The 13,480-nt window shown below is 36.0% G+C and overlaps 2 protein-coding genes across 2 annotated transcripts; both read left to right on the forward strand.

Moving 5' to 3' along the window:
- Positions 1 to 2,301: 2,301 nt before the first annotated feature.
- LOC127790261 (uncharacterized protein OsI_027940) lies at positions 2,302 to 6,951 on the forward strand. The gene is made up of 6 exons (XM_052319637.1): positions 2,302 to 2,467; positions 3,846 to 4,032; positions 4,523 to 4,676; positions 4,784 to 4,821; positions 4,909 to 4,978; positions 6,549 to 6,951. The coding sequence occupies exons 1-6, from the start codon at positions 2,463 to 2,465 to the stop codon at positions 6,671 to 6,673; spliced, it is 579 nt and encodes a 192-aa protein (XP_052175597.1). The 5' UTR covers positions 2,302 to 2,462; the 3' UTR covers positions 6,674 to 6,951.
- A 1,350-nt stretch (positions 6,952 to 8,301) lies between these two features.
- LOC127808904 (WD repeat-containing protein GTS1) lies at positions 8,302 to 13,461 on the forward strand. The gene is made up of 8 exons (XM_052347615.1): positions 8,302 to 8,491; positions 8,603 to 8,813; positions 8,911 to 9,006; positions 10,553 to 10,627; positions 10,798 to 10,908; positions 11,945 to 12,036; positions 12,216 to 12,300; positions 12,882 to 13,461. The coding sequence occupies exons 1-8, from the start codon at positions 8,355 to 8,357 to the stop codon at positions 13,245 to 13,247; spliced, it is 1,173 nt and encodes a 390-aa protein (XP_052203575.1). The 5' UTR covers positions 8,302 to 8,354; the 3' UTR covers positions 13,248 to 13,461.
- The last annotated feature ends 19 nt before the right edge of the window (positions 13,462 to 13,480 follow it).

Here is a 13,480-nt window from a genome sequence, read left to right on the forward strand (position 1 = left end):
GGCTGGTCTGATGTGAAGGTTTCTGGACGATGTTTTCGGCTGAGATGGGCATTTAGTGGATCCTTCCTTTTCTCAGGATTATCATGTTTTCGCAATTTCCTGTTGTCTTTGTTTTTTATTTTGACCCAAAAAAAAATTATAAATAAAATTTTTATCTGATTACGTATGACAAAAAATCAAACTCACAATTTTTTAATACGAATTCTAATTTATCATAATCTAACCACTTAACTTATACTCTGAAAATAAATATTTTATTTCCTTGCATGCATGGACGATAGATTTGCACTTCACCTAAAACCCAAACGATGGAGGTGGGGTGGATTTTGGAGACATTTAAGAAAAAGAAAAATTGTTTCTATTTTGAACTTGTATCATATTTTTTAGATATTTACATACCGACGAATGTGAAAAAAGTTAACCCTCAAATATGTATCTTAAATCCGCAAGTTATGCTTGTCCCCTCCTCTCAAATGAGTCAAATTCGTAAGTTAGATCCATAAACAAATTTGAGAGAGAGAGAGTGAAAATTGACACAGATTACAACCCGTCCCCCCACACCCCCTCCCCCTCATATGCGGCCCCTAGTTACATGATTTAGATTAGCCTTGCAATTGTATTTGCGACATGCAAAGTAAGATGAAAATATTAAATATATAATTACTTAAAAGAGAAAATAGCATTCAAATTAAATTATTTGTCAAACATTTATTTCTTGTCTCCTTTATCATTAGGGAATAATTTAAAATGGTAGAAGAAATCTAATTATTTGCTTTTCGCATTATTAAAGTTTTAAATTTCTTAACATGCTTAAACTTATGGGCGGATCTACTAATAAGTTGTCTTGAGACAAGTTGTCTTGAGACTTATTATCAGATTTAATTTTTTAGTATACAAAAATTAATAATATCTCAGTTAAAAAAAAAAAATAAGAGCTCATCTCAAAATCTGTGCGGTGCACTTCTCTACTCCTAGTCATAATTCATTTATAAGTAAAAAAATATAATTCCAATACCAAACCCACCCAAATCCTATCATTAATTTCAAATAAACCCAAATAGTAACTTTTCAAAATTAATTTTTATCATTAATTTCAAACTCAAATCCTATCATTAATTATACAAGAATTTTATTACATTAACTTTTTAAAATTTAAATATTTTTCAATTCCTAAATCTGCCCCTACTTGAACTTGTATGGATTACAAAGTTCACAAATTATATTTGCACTATTTCTGAAACATGTGTATATATAAATTATTCGGCGACCTAATAAACTCCAAAATAAAAAACAACGTGAATTTTGTTCAATTTTTTCATTTTTCGTCTCAAAGAACTTCCAATCATTATGATTGCGTGTCCCTGTGACAGATTATAAGGCTATGGGCTTTCAGAGAATTGTGAGCCTTGATGTAGAACTGGGCCTAGCCCAACTCAAGTTTCTTTTGGGCCCGGACTGCTTCCTGGCTCTATATTCATCAAGTTAGATCGCATGAAATAATGGACTGATCATCGCCTAAAGAAAAATATAGACTATTATTTAGGAAATTAGATTGCAGTATCAAACTAGAAAGGGGAGAGAGTTAAAAGGATGAAGGGTTGAATTGGAATGTATTTTTATTAAACAAGTAAATGTAAAGTGATGAAATAACATAAAATAGAATATCAATATATCATATTCTATTTGTTTAACTATATGTTTTTTTGGAGAATTTTATATCAACAACACAATATTATAACAAAAAAAAAAAAAAAAATTTAAACGAAGTCTTAAGTTTGATTTTGCTAGATCTTATTTTTAGTAAAATCTAAACAAAAATTTAAAGGAAAGATGAGGTGTCCAAAAGCGAGAAATATTATTCATATGCAAAAAATCCAAATTTTGCAATTTATGTCACACTTGCCCTAAAATTTTGGGTCATGTAACCCGAAATTTAAATTTACACGATGAGGATTTTCATCCCAAGATATTAACTATATTGACTCATAAGTCAATGCATATTTTTTCATGAGATTCACTTAAACATTTGATTATCTATAAACATTTTGTTGATAAGACGTGATAAATCTTTAAACATGCATTATATATAGACAAAACATCATCAATATTTAACCCCCTAGTTCAACTTCATGAGCTTTAGTCCAGCAACGCAGCGGATCCATCTGTCCATGTCCCGCGGGCCCAAGCCCATCAACAAATGGTACCGGGCCTCTAAGGATCTTTCAATTTGGACCGTCGATCCACCAGTCCTTCATAATGGACTCCTCCCGGCCCTCCGATTCCCTGATAATTGGCAAAATACGTGCGAGCGACAACATTCCAGACGCTTCTGGGGCGGCTTTAAGTATTAAGCGTTGGACTCCGAAGTGACGCTGGGTCTCCGCCATAACTCGCAGCTCGGTTTCTAGGGTTTTCATTTTTCACTTTCCTCTTCGAGACACAACCCCGCGTTAGCAAGAAAGATGAGGTACTCTCGCTTACTCCTTTCGATTCTCAATACCCGATCCTCCGTTGGACTGTTTCGCGATCTTTTGGCTGTTGTTTATTTGGCTCGACTTCGGCAGTTCTATTGCCGTGTTCTTGTATAGGCGTTTTTTGGTCTTTATGGCCTGTTACCTGACATATGGTAGCGGATGGATTCTGTTGAACTTGTGGTCTATTTAAAGAAGAGAGCGCTATGGCAAATCAGAAGCGTTCTAATTTAGTTTTTCTTTCATTTATTCTCGATGCATTTTCGTGGATTGCTAAATCTGATGGCCTGAATTGTTTTGTAGTACCTACATTTTAAGGCGCTATGATTCCCCTAACGTCCCATCTCATCAAGTCTGAACTTTTTTTTTTTTTGCTTGATTATCAAGTCTTAATTTTACTCCTGTAAGACCTTTCCTTTTTGTCCGTCACCGAAGAAGATCACCTTTAAGTGGAGAATGTCATCAATATGCTCTTTATTTTGTCGGGAAGAGTTTGGTGGTCAGATATGTTTCAGTTATTTAAATCCCCTAAAAAAAATCTTGTAGCAGGGTGCATTGTCGTTGGTAGATGGGCATTACTTGCTATTGTCCTTCGGTGGAATATCTAGAGTTAGCCGGTGACTTGAGATGCTATCTTTGGAAAAAAAAAAAAATGATACTTGATTTGCCTTAGTTTGAATTAAACTCGAGATGTATGCGAACTCATACGAATTTTTTTTTTTTTTTTAGTTGCATTAGCTAATTGAGGCAATTGTTTTTGGAATTACTATCATCATCTATTTTTATGTATGGAGGGCTGTCCAATTGGCCACGCCTTTGTTATCGTCTTTGGTAACACCTATATTAGCTTGAAAATTTTCTTTAAGCATTTTTGACAAGGACAGGAAACTCATGGAATCATATGATTTTTTATTCCATTGAAACAGTATGCTAGACCCAAACTTAGGGCTTTATACCAAACTGCATGAGCAGATGATTGTTCATCTATTGAAACCGTGGCATGGTTTAATTTTTTTTTACACTATTGTTCGAGATTTGCCTTCTCCCTGCACCCAATCCATCTCCACTGTTACTTTACCTTGTCCTGCGCAGCAAGATGGAGTTGTCATGTTACCTCTTTTAGTTGCAATGCGTCTGTATGCTAATATTGGTAGTCTTGCTTTTGTTTTATCTTTTTGTTCTTCTTGTCCAATTGCTTATGTTTGTAGATTTTGTTCTTCAAAGAAGCTAAGAAATAATTTCCCCCATATTAGGTTGTTCTAGATCCACGTTAGTTATCATCGGTAATTCTTTTTCTCTTTATTTTATTATGTATTGGTGATTATCTTTCTTAATAAGGTTAAGTTATCTCCTAATACATATTCAATTTTATAGTCGGCATCCTGAGGTGAAGTGGGCAGAGAGATTGGACAAGGCTTACATCACTGTTCAATTGCCAGATGCACAGAATGCAAAGGTCAACCTTGAGCCAGATGGAGTTTTTACATTCTCTGGTAGTGCCGGAGCAGAGAACAACCTTTATGAAGTGAAGCTAGACCTTTTTGACAAAGTTAATGTTGAGGTAAGCTTGTCTAGGACATGCTTTGAACACTACTCAAGCTCTCTGGCTTTTTTTGGGGGTAAATTTGCAACAAGTTGATGCATGAGTTATGGGGCCCTGTTCAATACGAACTAGTCCCTTCAAACCAGTCCACTTGCTTCCTCCTGAATTGGGTAAGCAAGTAAGAATTTTTTGACTTATTTTGTCCTGGCATGTATCAATAGCCTAACCAGCCTGTGCTTACGCCCATCCTTTTAGAGGTTGGAGGAATTAGTCTGTCAGAAATGGTTTATACTAGTATATTTCAATCTTTACTGTATTCTGATGTGGTAGCTTTAAAGAATTTCGTAGGGCTGTGCTCAGATCCATTTGTTGCTGTGGTTGAATTTATTTATGTTAAGACATTTTTAATTCCTAACTCCTTTTGATCTCCTTTTTCCATCTTGAGTGATTTTCATGAAAAATCTGATCTAGTTATTTATTCTGTTACTTTTGAATCTGGTTGTTACAGGACAGCAAAGTAAATATAGGTGTGAGGAGCATATTTTGTGTTGTTGAGAAAGCGGAGAAGAAATGGTGGAAGAAACTTTTGCGTGGAGATGGCAAGACGCCACACTACGTGAAAGTAGACTGGGACAAATGGGTCGATGAAGATGACGATACTGGTATTTTGCCCACCAGTTTAATATTTGGTCCTCAAAAACTATTATGTATGAGGTTAAATGTTGTGTGTTCCTTTTTTAATTGCTTGACATCTATTTCTTTTGCTTAGGTCCGGGTGACCTTGATTTGGGAGGGATGGATTTCTCTGTAAGGATATCACAGATTTTGGTTCTTTGTTTGGAATTTAATTTATAGGATCCTCTGTTGATTTTTTGCTTGTTATTATATGGACAGAAATTTGGTGATATGGGAGGAATGGGAGGAATGGGAGGAATGGGAGATGACTTTGATGAGAGTGATGACGGTAAGAAACTTAAGAATTATTTTTTATATCATAATGGTTAAGCATTATTCTGTTGATGGTTTGCTTTGTTAACATATCCATTCTTAGTAAAACAAGAGTGTTTTTTTTCGTATAATTGCAACATTTGTGCTTCATGGGCACCTTATGTGCATCTTCAATATATGTTTAGTTGGTATGCTTGTATGTATCAGACATTTGGATGGTTCCTGGCATTGCCTGCTTGAATTGTTTGAATTCTCTTTTTGGTTTAATATGGTTTTATGATGTTTCATCTTTGTGCAAATGTAATATTCACCATGAAGTTTGTTTTTGCATTTCTGATTATTGTGAACTCGTAGACCATGTTTGTTCCCCCTTCCTTTAGACCCTCCCTTTGGGTGTCAAGTGAGTCAAAGGGTGACCATCTTAAAATTGATGAAAGTGAAACCCTTTGGAGTTAATCTTTGGGTGGGGAAGGTGTTGTATTTGTAGAATGATTTTATTGATGGCGTAAGGTTTAAAGTTATCAGTGTCATCTTCTTCTTGGGGATATTTGGCACGTCTTCTTTACACGTTGTACATTAGGCCCATACTCTTTTGTACCCACTTTCTTTTACCCAAACTAAGCTAAAAAAACCAAGCTCCACTTTCTTTTACCCAAACTAAGCTAAACAAATCAAGGTACTAAGCTTGATTTCCTTGTCATTCACTCCATCCATGAATGATTTGTCTTGCACTACCTGTGGAGTTAACTTCACCTTATCCCTTTTTTATAAACATATTTGGCCATTAATGTTTTGGAGGGATGAGCTATCAATATGATGTTAATAAATGTGAATGAGCACTTGAAACTTAAGGTATTAAATTTGGTTTCCTTGTCATTCGCTCCATCCATGGATGACTTGTCTTGGACTACCTGTGGAGTCAACATCACTTTATCCCTTTTGTTAAACAAATTTGGCCACTAGTATTTTGGAGGGATGAGCTACTTTCGCAATGTTAAATGTGAATGAGCGCATGAAACTTAAGATAATGTTGTGACATTATGGGCCATGTGGAGAAGTGTGCAATGAAGGTTTCCATTTGGAGGGATGAACTATCATGATGATGTTAACCAGTGGCTACCAAGTGAGCCGCGTGAAACTAAAAACATCTTTATGACATCATGAGCCAGGTGGAGAACCTGCAAAATTACGGGAGGAATTAAACTTTCAAGTGCCTGTACTAAGTAGAAACCATAAATAGATAGTGATGTGCTGTCACTTGTTGAAGAGATGGGACATGATCACAAGTATTAAGATTTATCTGACCCTTGAGAGGACTAGGGAACCCATGTGTAACTCCCGTGGGCCTTGTCCATCCGCTTTATTTGTTAGAATGTAATAACTAAAAAAGTTACTCTGATCAAGAGTTTCGTGACTTACTAAATGCATAAAATTAGGTTCAGAAAAAATATTGGAAGTAATTATTACTTCCTAGGTCGAGACATTTATGTTGAAATGCTAGAACTATCCTTTTCCTTGTGTTCCCAATGCTTGCCAGCAATAGTAGTTTTTGTGGTTTGTGTGCTTATTTATTTATTGTCATGTAGATGAAGAAATGCCAAAGCCAGAAGAGGAAGATGCTGGGAAGACGGGAGAAGCAGCAAAATTAGAAGAAGATGACAAGGGGGAAGGAACCGCAGAGGGGAAGGTTGAGGCTGCACCAAGCACTTGAACAGTTTCTTAGTTGAGGGTGTTGAGGGATTTGTACCTTTTATTTAGCCTGTGTTGTGGGGCTAAATTTCTTCTCCATTCAACTTGATGAAAGTTTTAGTTTCTTTCTAACAGAATGAGTGTCAATTTGGCCCGGACTTGCATGGTAACAAGTACTTGCGTGTGTTAGGTGCTGCAGCATCTAATTTTTCTTATCTTGACTGGGATTTGGTGGATGTATTTTATTTCAAGGGTTTGGTAGGTGATAATGCAATGTGAGCATAATCTAGCTTTATATCATCACTGTTTTTGCTGCTGCCCTTGATTTGATTTATCAACTTTGTTGGCGGATGTATCTGGTGGACGTTGGTGTATAAAAAGAAGGTGGGAAGGGGGTGTGTGTGCTCAAGAAGTGGATGCAACAGCAACAGGATTAGAGATTGTGAGTTTTGAGTGTTTTTTGTCTTTTAAGAAAGTTTCGAAGGGTGAATAGAAGGATGATGGTCCATCAACAGTTATGCCTAGTTGGTTGATTTCAGCGCACGGGCATGGCTTTCGTGCAGCGAGTAACAAAATAAAAATTGTGGGCGAGATTTTCTTAACACCTTTTTAAAGCAAAATATATGAGGAAATCTATTATTCCGCAATGGGGTTGACGCCGAATAATGGTTAGTTCATAAAATTGTCTATTTTCTTTTATAGAATATATAATAATATAGACCTGTCATCATTCATCATTGCTTCTGCTTCTCCACCCTAAGATCTTTGATGTGTTTGTTTCTTTGAGCTTAAAACACACAAAATCGCAACATTTAGCACAAAACATATCTTCTTGATCAAAATCTGCCCCCGAAATTCCCTTCTTTAACGCCGCCCGCCGTCACTCAAAACAAAATTGTGGAACTATAAAAACAAACTATTGCTACAGCCAAAATGATAACACCAAATGAAAGAGAAAACAGCTGGTACGTTCATAATTAAAATTAGATTCTAAAATTGGGCTTGGTTTTAAGTTATGAAATTGGGCCTTAAAAGTTTTTAAAACTTTGAATTGACCCTTATGTTTATAAAATTATGGAATGACCTTTAAGTTTCAAAAATTTATAACTTGGCCCACCATGTTCCTAAAATTATGAATTAAACCCTAAACTTCTAAAAATTATAAAAAGTTGGCTGGCTGCCACTTGATTTCATACATGAAAGCTCAATCATAGAAACATCACAAAATAATTTACAGTTTAATTTCAAAATTTTTACATCAATTAATATTGAATTGCAAATTAGTTTTTATCAAAATTTTAAAGTCAAAACTCTTTAAAATTTAAACAAACTTCGATTAATTTAACGGTTTACACATTACTAAACACTTGAATTTTATTTAAATAAACACATCTTCTTAAAATTTTTTAGGCTTAATTCTGATTGATAAAAGTGATTATAGAGTGAGTTCATAATATTTTATATATCAAATCTCAATTGTAAATAAATCATAAAATAATTTACAGTTTTATTTAAGTTTTTACATCTATCAATATTAAAAATTTTATCAAAATTTTTAAAGATTACTGAACCCTTGAATTTCAAGAAATAAAATAAAAAAAAATACTAAATACTGTAAGCCGCCTAGAGAGAGTCTCAGCCAAACCCTAAAAACCCGTATTTTGAAGCTTCAGCTTCTGAACAGACAGAGACGGGAAGGGAAGATGGAGGTTACACAGATGGATGTGGAAGAACCACACCCCAATGCTCTTACCAATTCAAATAACTTCAACCGATTTGCACTCAAGAACAGCATCCAGACTAACTTCAGAGACCACTACGTCTTTCAAATCGTTCCCAGGTTTCCCCCCCTCGTGTTCGTCTCTTTTCTTCCGAATCTCAAAATTTTCTTTAGGTAACTAATCTAATGATGTTTTTGCTGCGTCAATTCCCTTGGGGACTGGAATGTTAGGGATGACTGGACGTCGATGGCTGTGTCTCTGTCGACCAACGCTGTAAAGCTCTATTCACCGCAGACATGTCAATACTTTGGGGAGTGCAAAGGCCATTCTTCGACTATCAATCAGATATCCTTCTCTGCTCCATCATTGACTCCGCATATCTTGCACTCGTGCTCTTCTGACGGTACCATCAGAGCTTGGGATACTAGATCATACCAGCAGGTCCATGTCTCTCTCTCTCTCTATACGTGCATGTTTCTTTGCTTTCTTATTTTTTTTTGGGCTTAATTCTGATTGTATTGGAAGTTTGATAGTGCAGGTGTCTTGTTTAAATGCTGGTTCTTCAGAAGAGGTATTCTGTTTCTCGTTTGGAGGGCCCGGTGATAATCTTCTTGCCGCTGGGTGCAAGTCTCAGGTATGGATTGCTTTTAATAATATAATTGGGATTTGTAGTAAATCATGGAATGTTTTATCTGCAACATTTAATATTCCTTCTATTTTATGGTATTTAAAAATAAATGCTATATGAAGTTGATTCTCTGCTGGATGTAGAATTTATTTTAGTTATACTGCTGCAAAACTTGTTTATTCTCTTATTTGAGGGACTGCCTTGACATCTGTTTAATTATTTTTATGTTTCTGACGTAGAAAGTTGAAAGGACGATGGTTTAGACTTGTAGCGAAGTGAGATCTGTGGCCTGATGAGAATGCCAGGAATTAAGATAGGGGATTTGTCATGACCTGAAACATAGTAGTATTCTTGGAAAATTTTTGGCATATTACTTGGTTATGGAGGCTAAATGCTAACTCAGTTAGCACTTTTGGGTGAGAGATTGTGATATTAGAACTGTCCTAGTTTTGTATCTTTTTTGGAAAGGTATTGTACATAGTGGATCTTCACTGCTTAGTAATTTTTCTCAGCTCATATGTGACTGTGTTTGACAAGCGTAGTAACAGAGAAATTTGTATATATCTATAGAGTTATCACTTATTTTGTCCTTCTCATATGAATGCCCACATCTTCCTTTGTTCCATGAGAATGCACTGTTTAGATTTGCTCTTGAGATTATACTTAAATAACAATGTAAACATTTCTTGCGTGAACTTAGTTTGTGTCATTTTTCTGGATGACCTGATGGGCAGCACAACCTTCTAGATTATAAAATCGCAAAATGAAGCGTGGGAAACTAATTGGATGATGCCCATTACTTTAGTCAAGACAACAACAGTGGAGTAGATCATTTAGTTTATGGCTGCTGGGGCAGATTATGTGGTCTAAGTTCAACCCCATTTTTTAAATTTCCTCTCATTTAATTTTCCATTGAAATCTCATGATCTTCTAAAATCTTTTAAAATCTGGCAACTTAACAGTACTTTTACTTTCTCCTCAGAAGCATGTATCCCACTGCCTGGACCTATTCAAAACTTAAATCTTTCTCAGAACAAGGTAGGTGATTTTTTGGAACTTCCATTACCAGACCTCTGGACTACCATATATCATCCCTGTTTCAGAACTCATGTTCCCTTAATGGCTGTCCACACTACCAGGCAAAGTTATTGTTTCTCTATAGGTCACTCTTAATCCATGTGACTCTCTTAGAAACCACTTCACTCATCTCCAGTTCAATTTTGTGGCAAGCATTGGCGATATGTGAGACCTGTTGGGGGGAAGAAATAACCAGATTGTTTTGGAGTCTACATAGTTTTGACTTCCTCAAGACTAACACGTAGAAGATGTATGATTTTCTTAAAAAGATAAAAAAAACTGGAGTGGGAGTGGTTGCAGATGAAGCTGGTGGTAATTAGGAGGTTCCCCCTGTAAATTTTTTTGAATGATTAAGTAATGTGTTTTCTAAAATGTGGAATGGTGTAAGTGATCAAACATTGGCAATTGTGGAATAACAGATTCTGCTATTTTATTGGTATCTTTATGTCTGTTATGAAAGATTAATTTCATGCAGATATTATTCTGGGATTGGAGAACCAAGAAGCAGATTGCCTGCTTGGAGGAATCTCACATGGAAGATGTTACTCAGGTGCAATCTGATATCTTTTTATGTTTCTACATTAGTAGTTTCCTGTATATATTCCAAATCATATGTCATTGTCTCTGCATATCTTGTGTGCTTATGCAATAATTTTACAATTTCTTTTTAAAGAAATGAGCTATTCTTGATAATAGTTGTAATGTAATGATACTTTATAGGTTCACTTTGTTCCTTCCCATCAAAACAAGCTTCTAACTGCTTCCGTAGATGGGCTAATGTGTATCTTTGATACTGGTGGAAACATCGATGATGATGATCACCTGGAGTCAGTAAGTGCAGAAACTTTCTTTTCTTCTCTTGCCTTGCTTCTTTTAATATTGTGTTTCAACTACTTTATCTAGAATAAACTACTAGACAAATTCATGTATTTATCATAACAATCTGGACAGGAATGTGACCAAATCCTTTCAAACAGTCTCGGTTTCTATATAAGTGATGTTTACCACTTACGAGGCAACAGTTGCATATCCTTTACTGATCTATCGATAACCTTTACATGGTTCTTCCATTTACTTTTCTGTTGTTATTTTTCTTGCCTTTAGAATGGATGAATACTTCGCTTTGAATGAGATTAATAATTAAGGGTAATATAGAACATAATTGGATATTTCCCATTCATGGGCTTTTTGGTTATAGCCATGATCATCCAATTGTGAAGCTACTTATTTCTATGATCCTTTCATACATGGTGTAATTGGTTGGGAAGTCTGATCTGTGAATCAATGTGGTTTTATTGGTTGTGAAGCATTTGCCATGTTCTATTTCATTTCAATTTTTCCAATGTGCTTCATGAATTCTCTTCATGTATGCTGAAACCCCCTTTGGAGGAGCATTAAGCATGTTCATCTGGGCCATTTGGACATAACTTGTTTTCATGTAGTGACAGTCAACCACATGGATGCTGAATTTAGCGTGCCATATAAAACATAGTTAACTTTCCTGTGTGCAGTCCCACTTCTGTTTTCTATTAATTCTTTGGAATTACAGTTTACACCCAGCTGGAGTAAATAATTGTTTATTTCCTTATATTACTTGTTGTGGAGGTTGAGCACTCTCAACAATCCTAGATGTTAAATTTTGTTATTCTCCATTTTGTATGTTCATTTATCTAGAAGCTTGACAGCATCGATCAGCTCTCAGCATATAAGGCTGTCAGAGCTAATGGCTACTATATATTTGTACTTTTTCTTGTGATCTATAAGATCTCAGGTTGTAGATTTGTTGATGGTGCTAGCTTTCCCAATATGTATTTGTATCCCCTATCTTTCTGGTTTTTGTCTCAATTTTATCTTGCAATCAATGTAGGTGATTAACGTGGGCACTTCTATTGGAAAAGTGGGGTTCTTTGGAGAAGCAAGCCAAAAGCTCTGGTGTTTGACGCATATTGAGACCTTAAGGTATTACTGCCTGCATGATGAAATTACATGAGGACTTTATTATTAAGCATAGAGAATCATTTCTGATTTATTTTTAAATCTTGGATGATGGTGCAGTTCCACATCTTATGAGTTGAACCCTAATTAGTTCTATATTTTTTCCTGATGTTCTTTGTACTGTAACTTTGTTGGATGGTTAGCATATGGGACTGGAAAGATGCAAGAGTTGAGGTGAACTTTGAGAATGCCCGTTCCTTGGCTTCTGACAGATGGTCATTAGATCATGTATGTTTGTATTTTCCACCAATATAGTCTTCTGTCACATTTCATGTATGTTAGTATTTTCCAGTAATGTAGTCTCTTGTCACATTTGCTATCTTATTGATGGTTCTATCTTTAATATGCATGGTTGCAAGGCGAGGAAGGCTTAGAAGTAGAGCTCAGTTAATATTGAGCCCTGGAGCGATAAACTGCCCTGCCTAGTTAAGTTGATTTATTCTGATGTGACTACAGAAGTACAAGTAATTAGGTCACAAGATCGTTGAATAGGGTAGCATTGGACCACGTTCGTTTCTATCTCCTCTTAACTCCTTTTCTTTTTGAACAAATGCGATATGGCCTTCCCAATCCGTACATACACTAAGCTGCTTGCATTACAGTTTTTCTTTCATACCACTGAACCGAGCCCAACCTTACCTCTCTTTTAGTTTCTTTGCCATTCTTTCACTACTATACATTTTGTGGCGGACCATAAGCTTACTTTGTTCCGAGTGTTTACTTGCATACGCAAAGAAATTAAACTTTAGTTTCTTAGTTGTGAGCTTTTTTTAACGCCCGATGTTCTAATGGGGCTTCATTTGCAACAGGTTGATTATTTTGTTGATTGCTATTGCCCGGGGGATGATCGCTTATGGCTAATTGGCGGAACAAGTGCTGGCACCTTGGGCTACTTCCCTGTGAATTTCAGAGGACCAGGAGCGATTGGATCTCCAGAAGCTGTTCTCCAAGGCGGTCACACAAGTATTGTAAGAAGCGTATTGCCTATGTTAGGCATGCCGGGTGGTGCAACCCATAATCGAGGCATCTTCGCGTGGACGGGCGGCGAGGATGGCCGTCTATGTTGTTGGTCGTCTGATGAATCATCGTCCGATGCTAGTCGTTCTTGGATTTCAAGCGAACTAGTCATTAAGCCGCGCAAAACTCGCAGGAAAAGCAGGCATCATCCCTACTAGCGACCTTGATGCTTACCCGTTGATGTTTTCTGTTTCAATTGCAGTTGAGCTATTTTGGTGCGTTATTTGTACAATACATGTAACGATTGAAGATGAAATGTTTCACGTAAGGAATATGGTAAATCAAGCATCACCAAAACTCGTTCCATGTGTTTAGAAGACATCTTAAGATTACGTGGTGTTATTCAAATAAAATATAAGACTTGTTTTTCAACACAGAAGGGCACATATTA

This window comes from Diospyros lotus, chromosome 1 (assembly GCF_014633365.1).
Source record: "Diospyros lotus cultivar Yz01 chromosome 1, ASM1463336v1, whole genome shotgun sequence".
Classification (NCBI taxonomy): Eukaryota; Viridiplantae; Streptophyta; class Magnoliopsida; order Ericales; family Ebenaceae; genus Diospyros; species Diospyros lotus.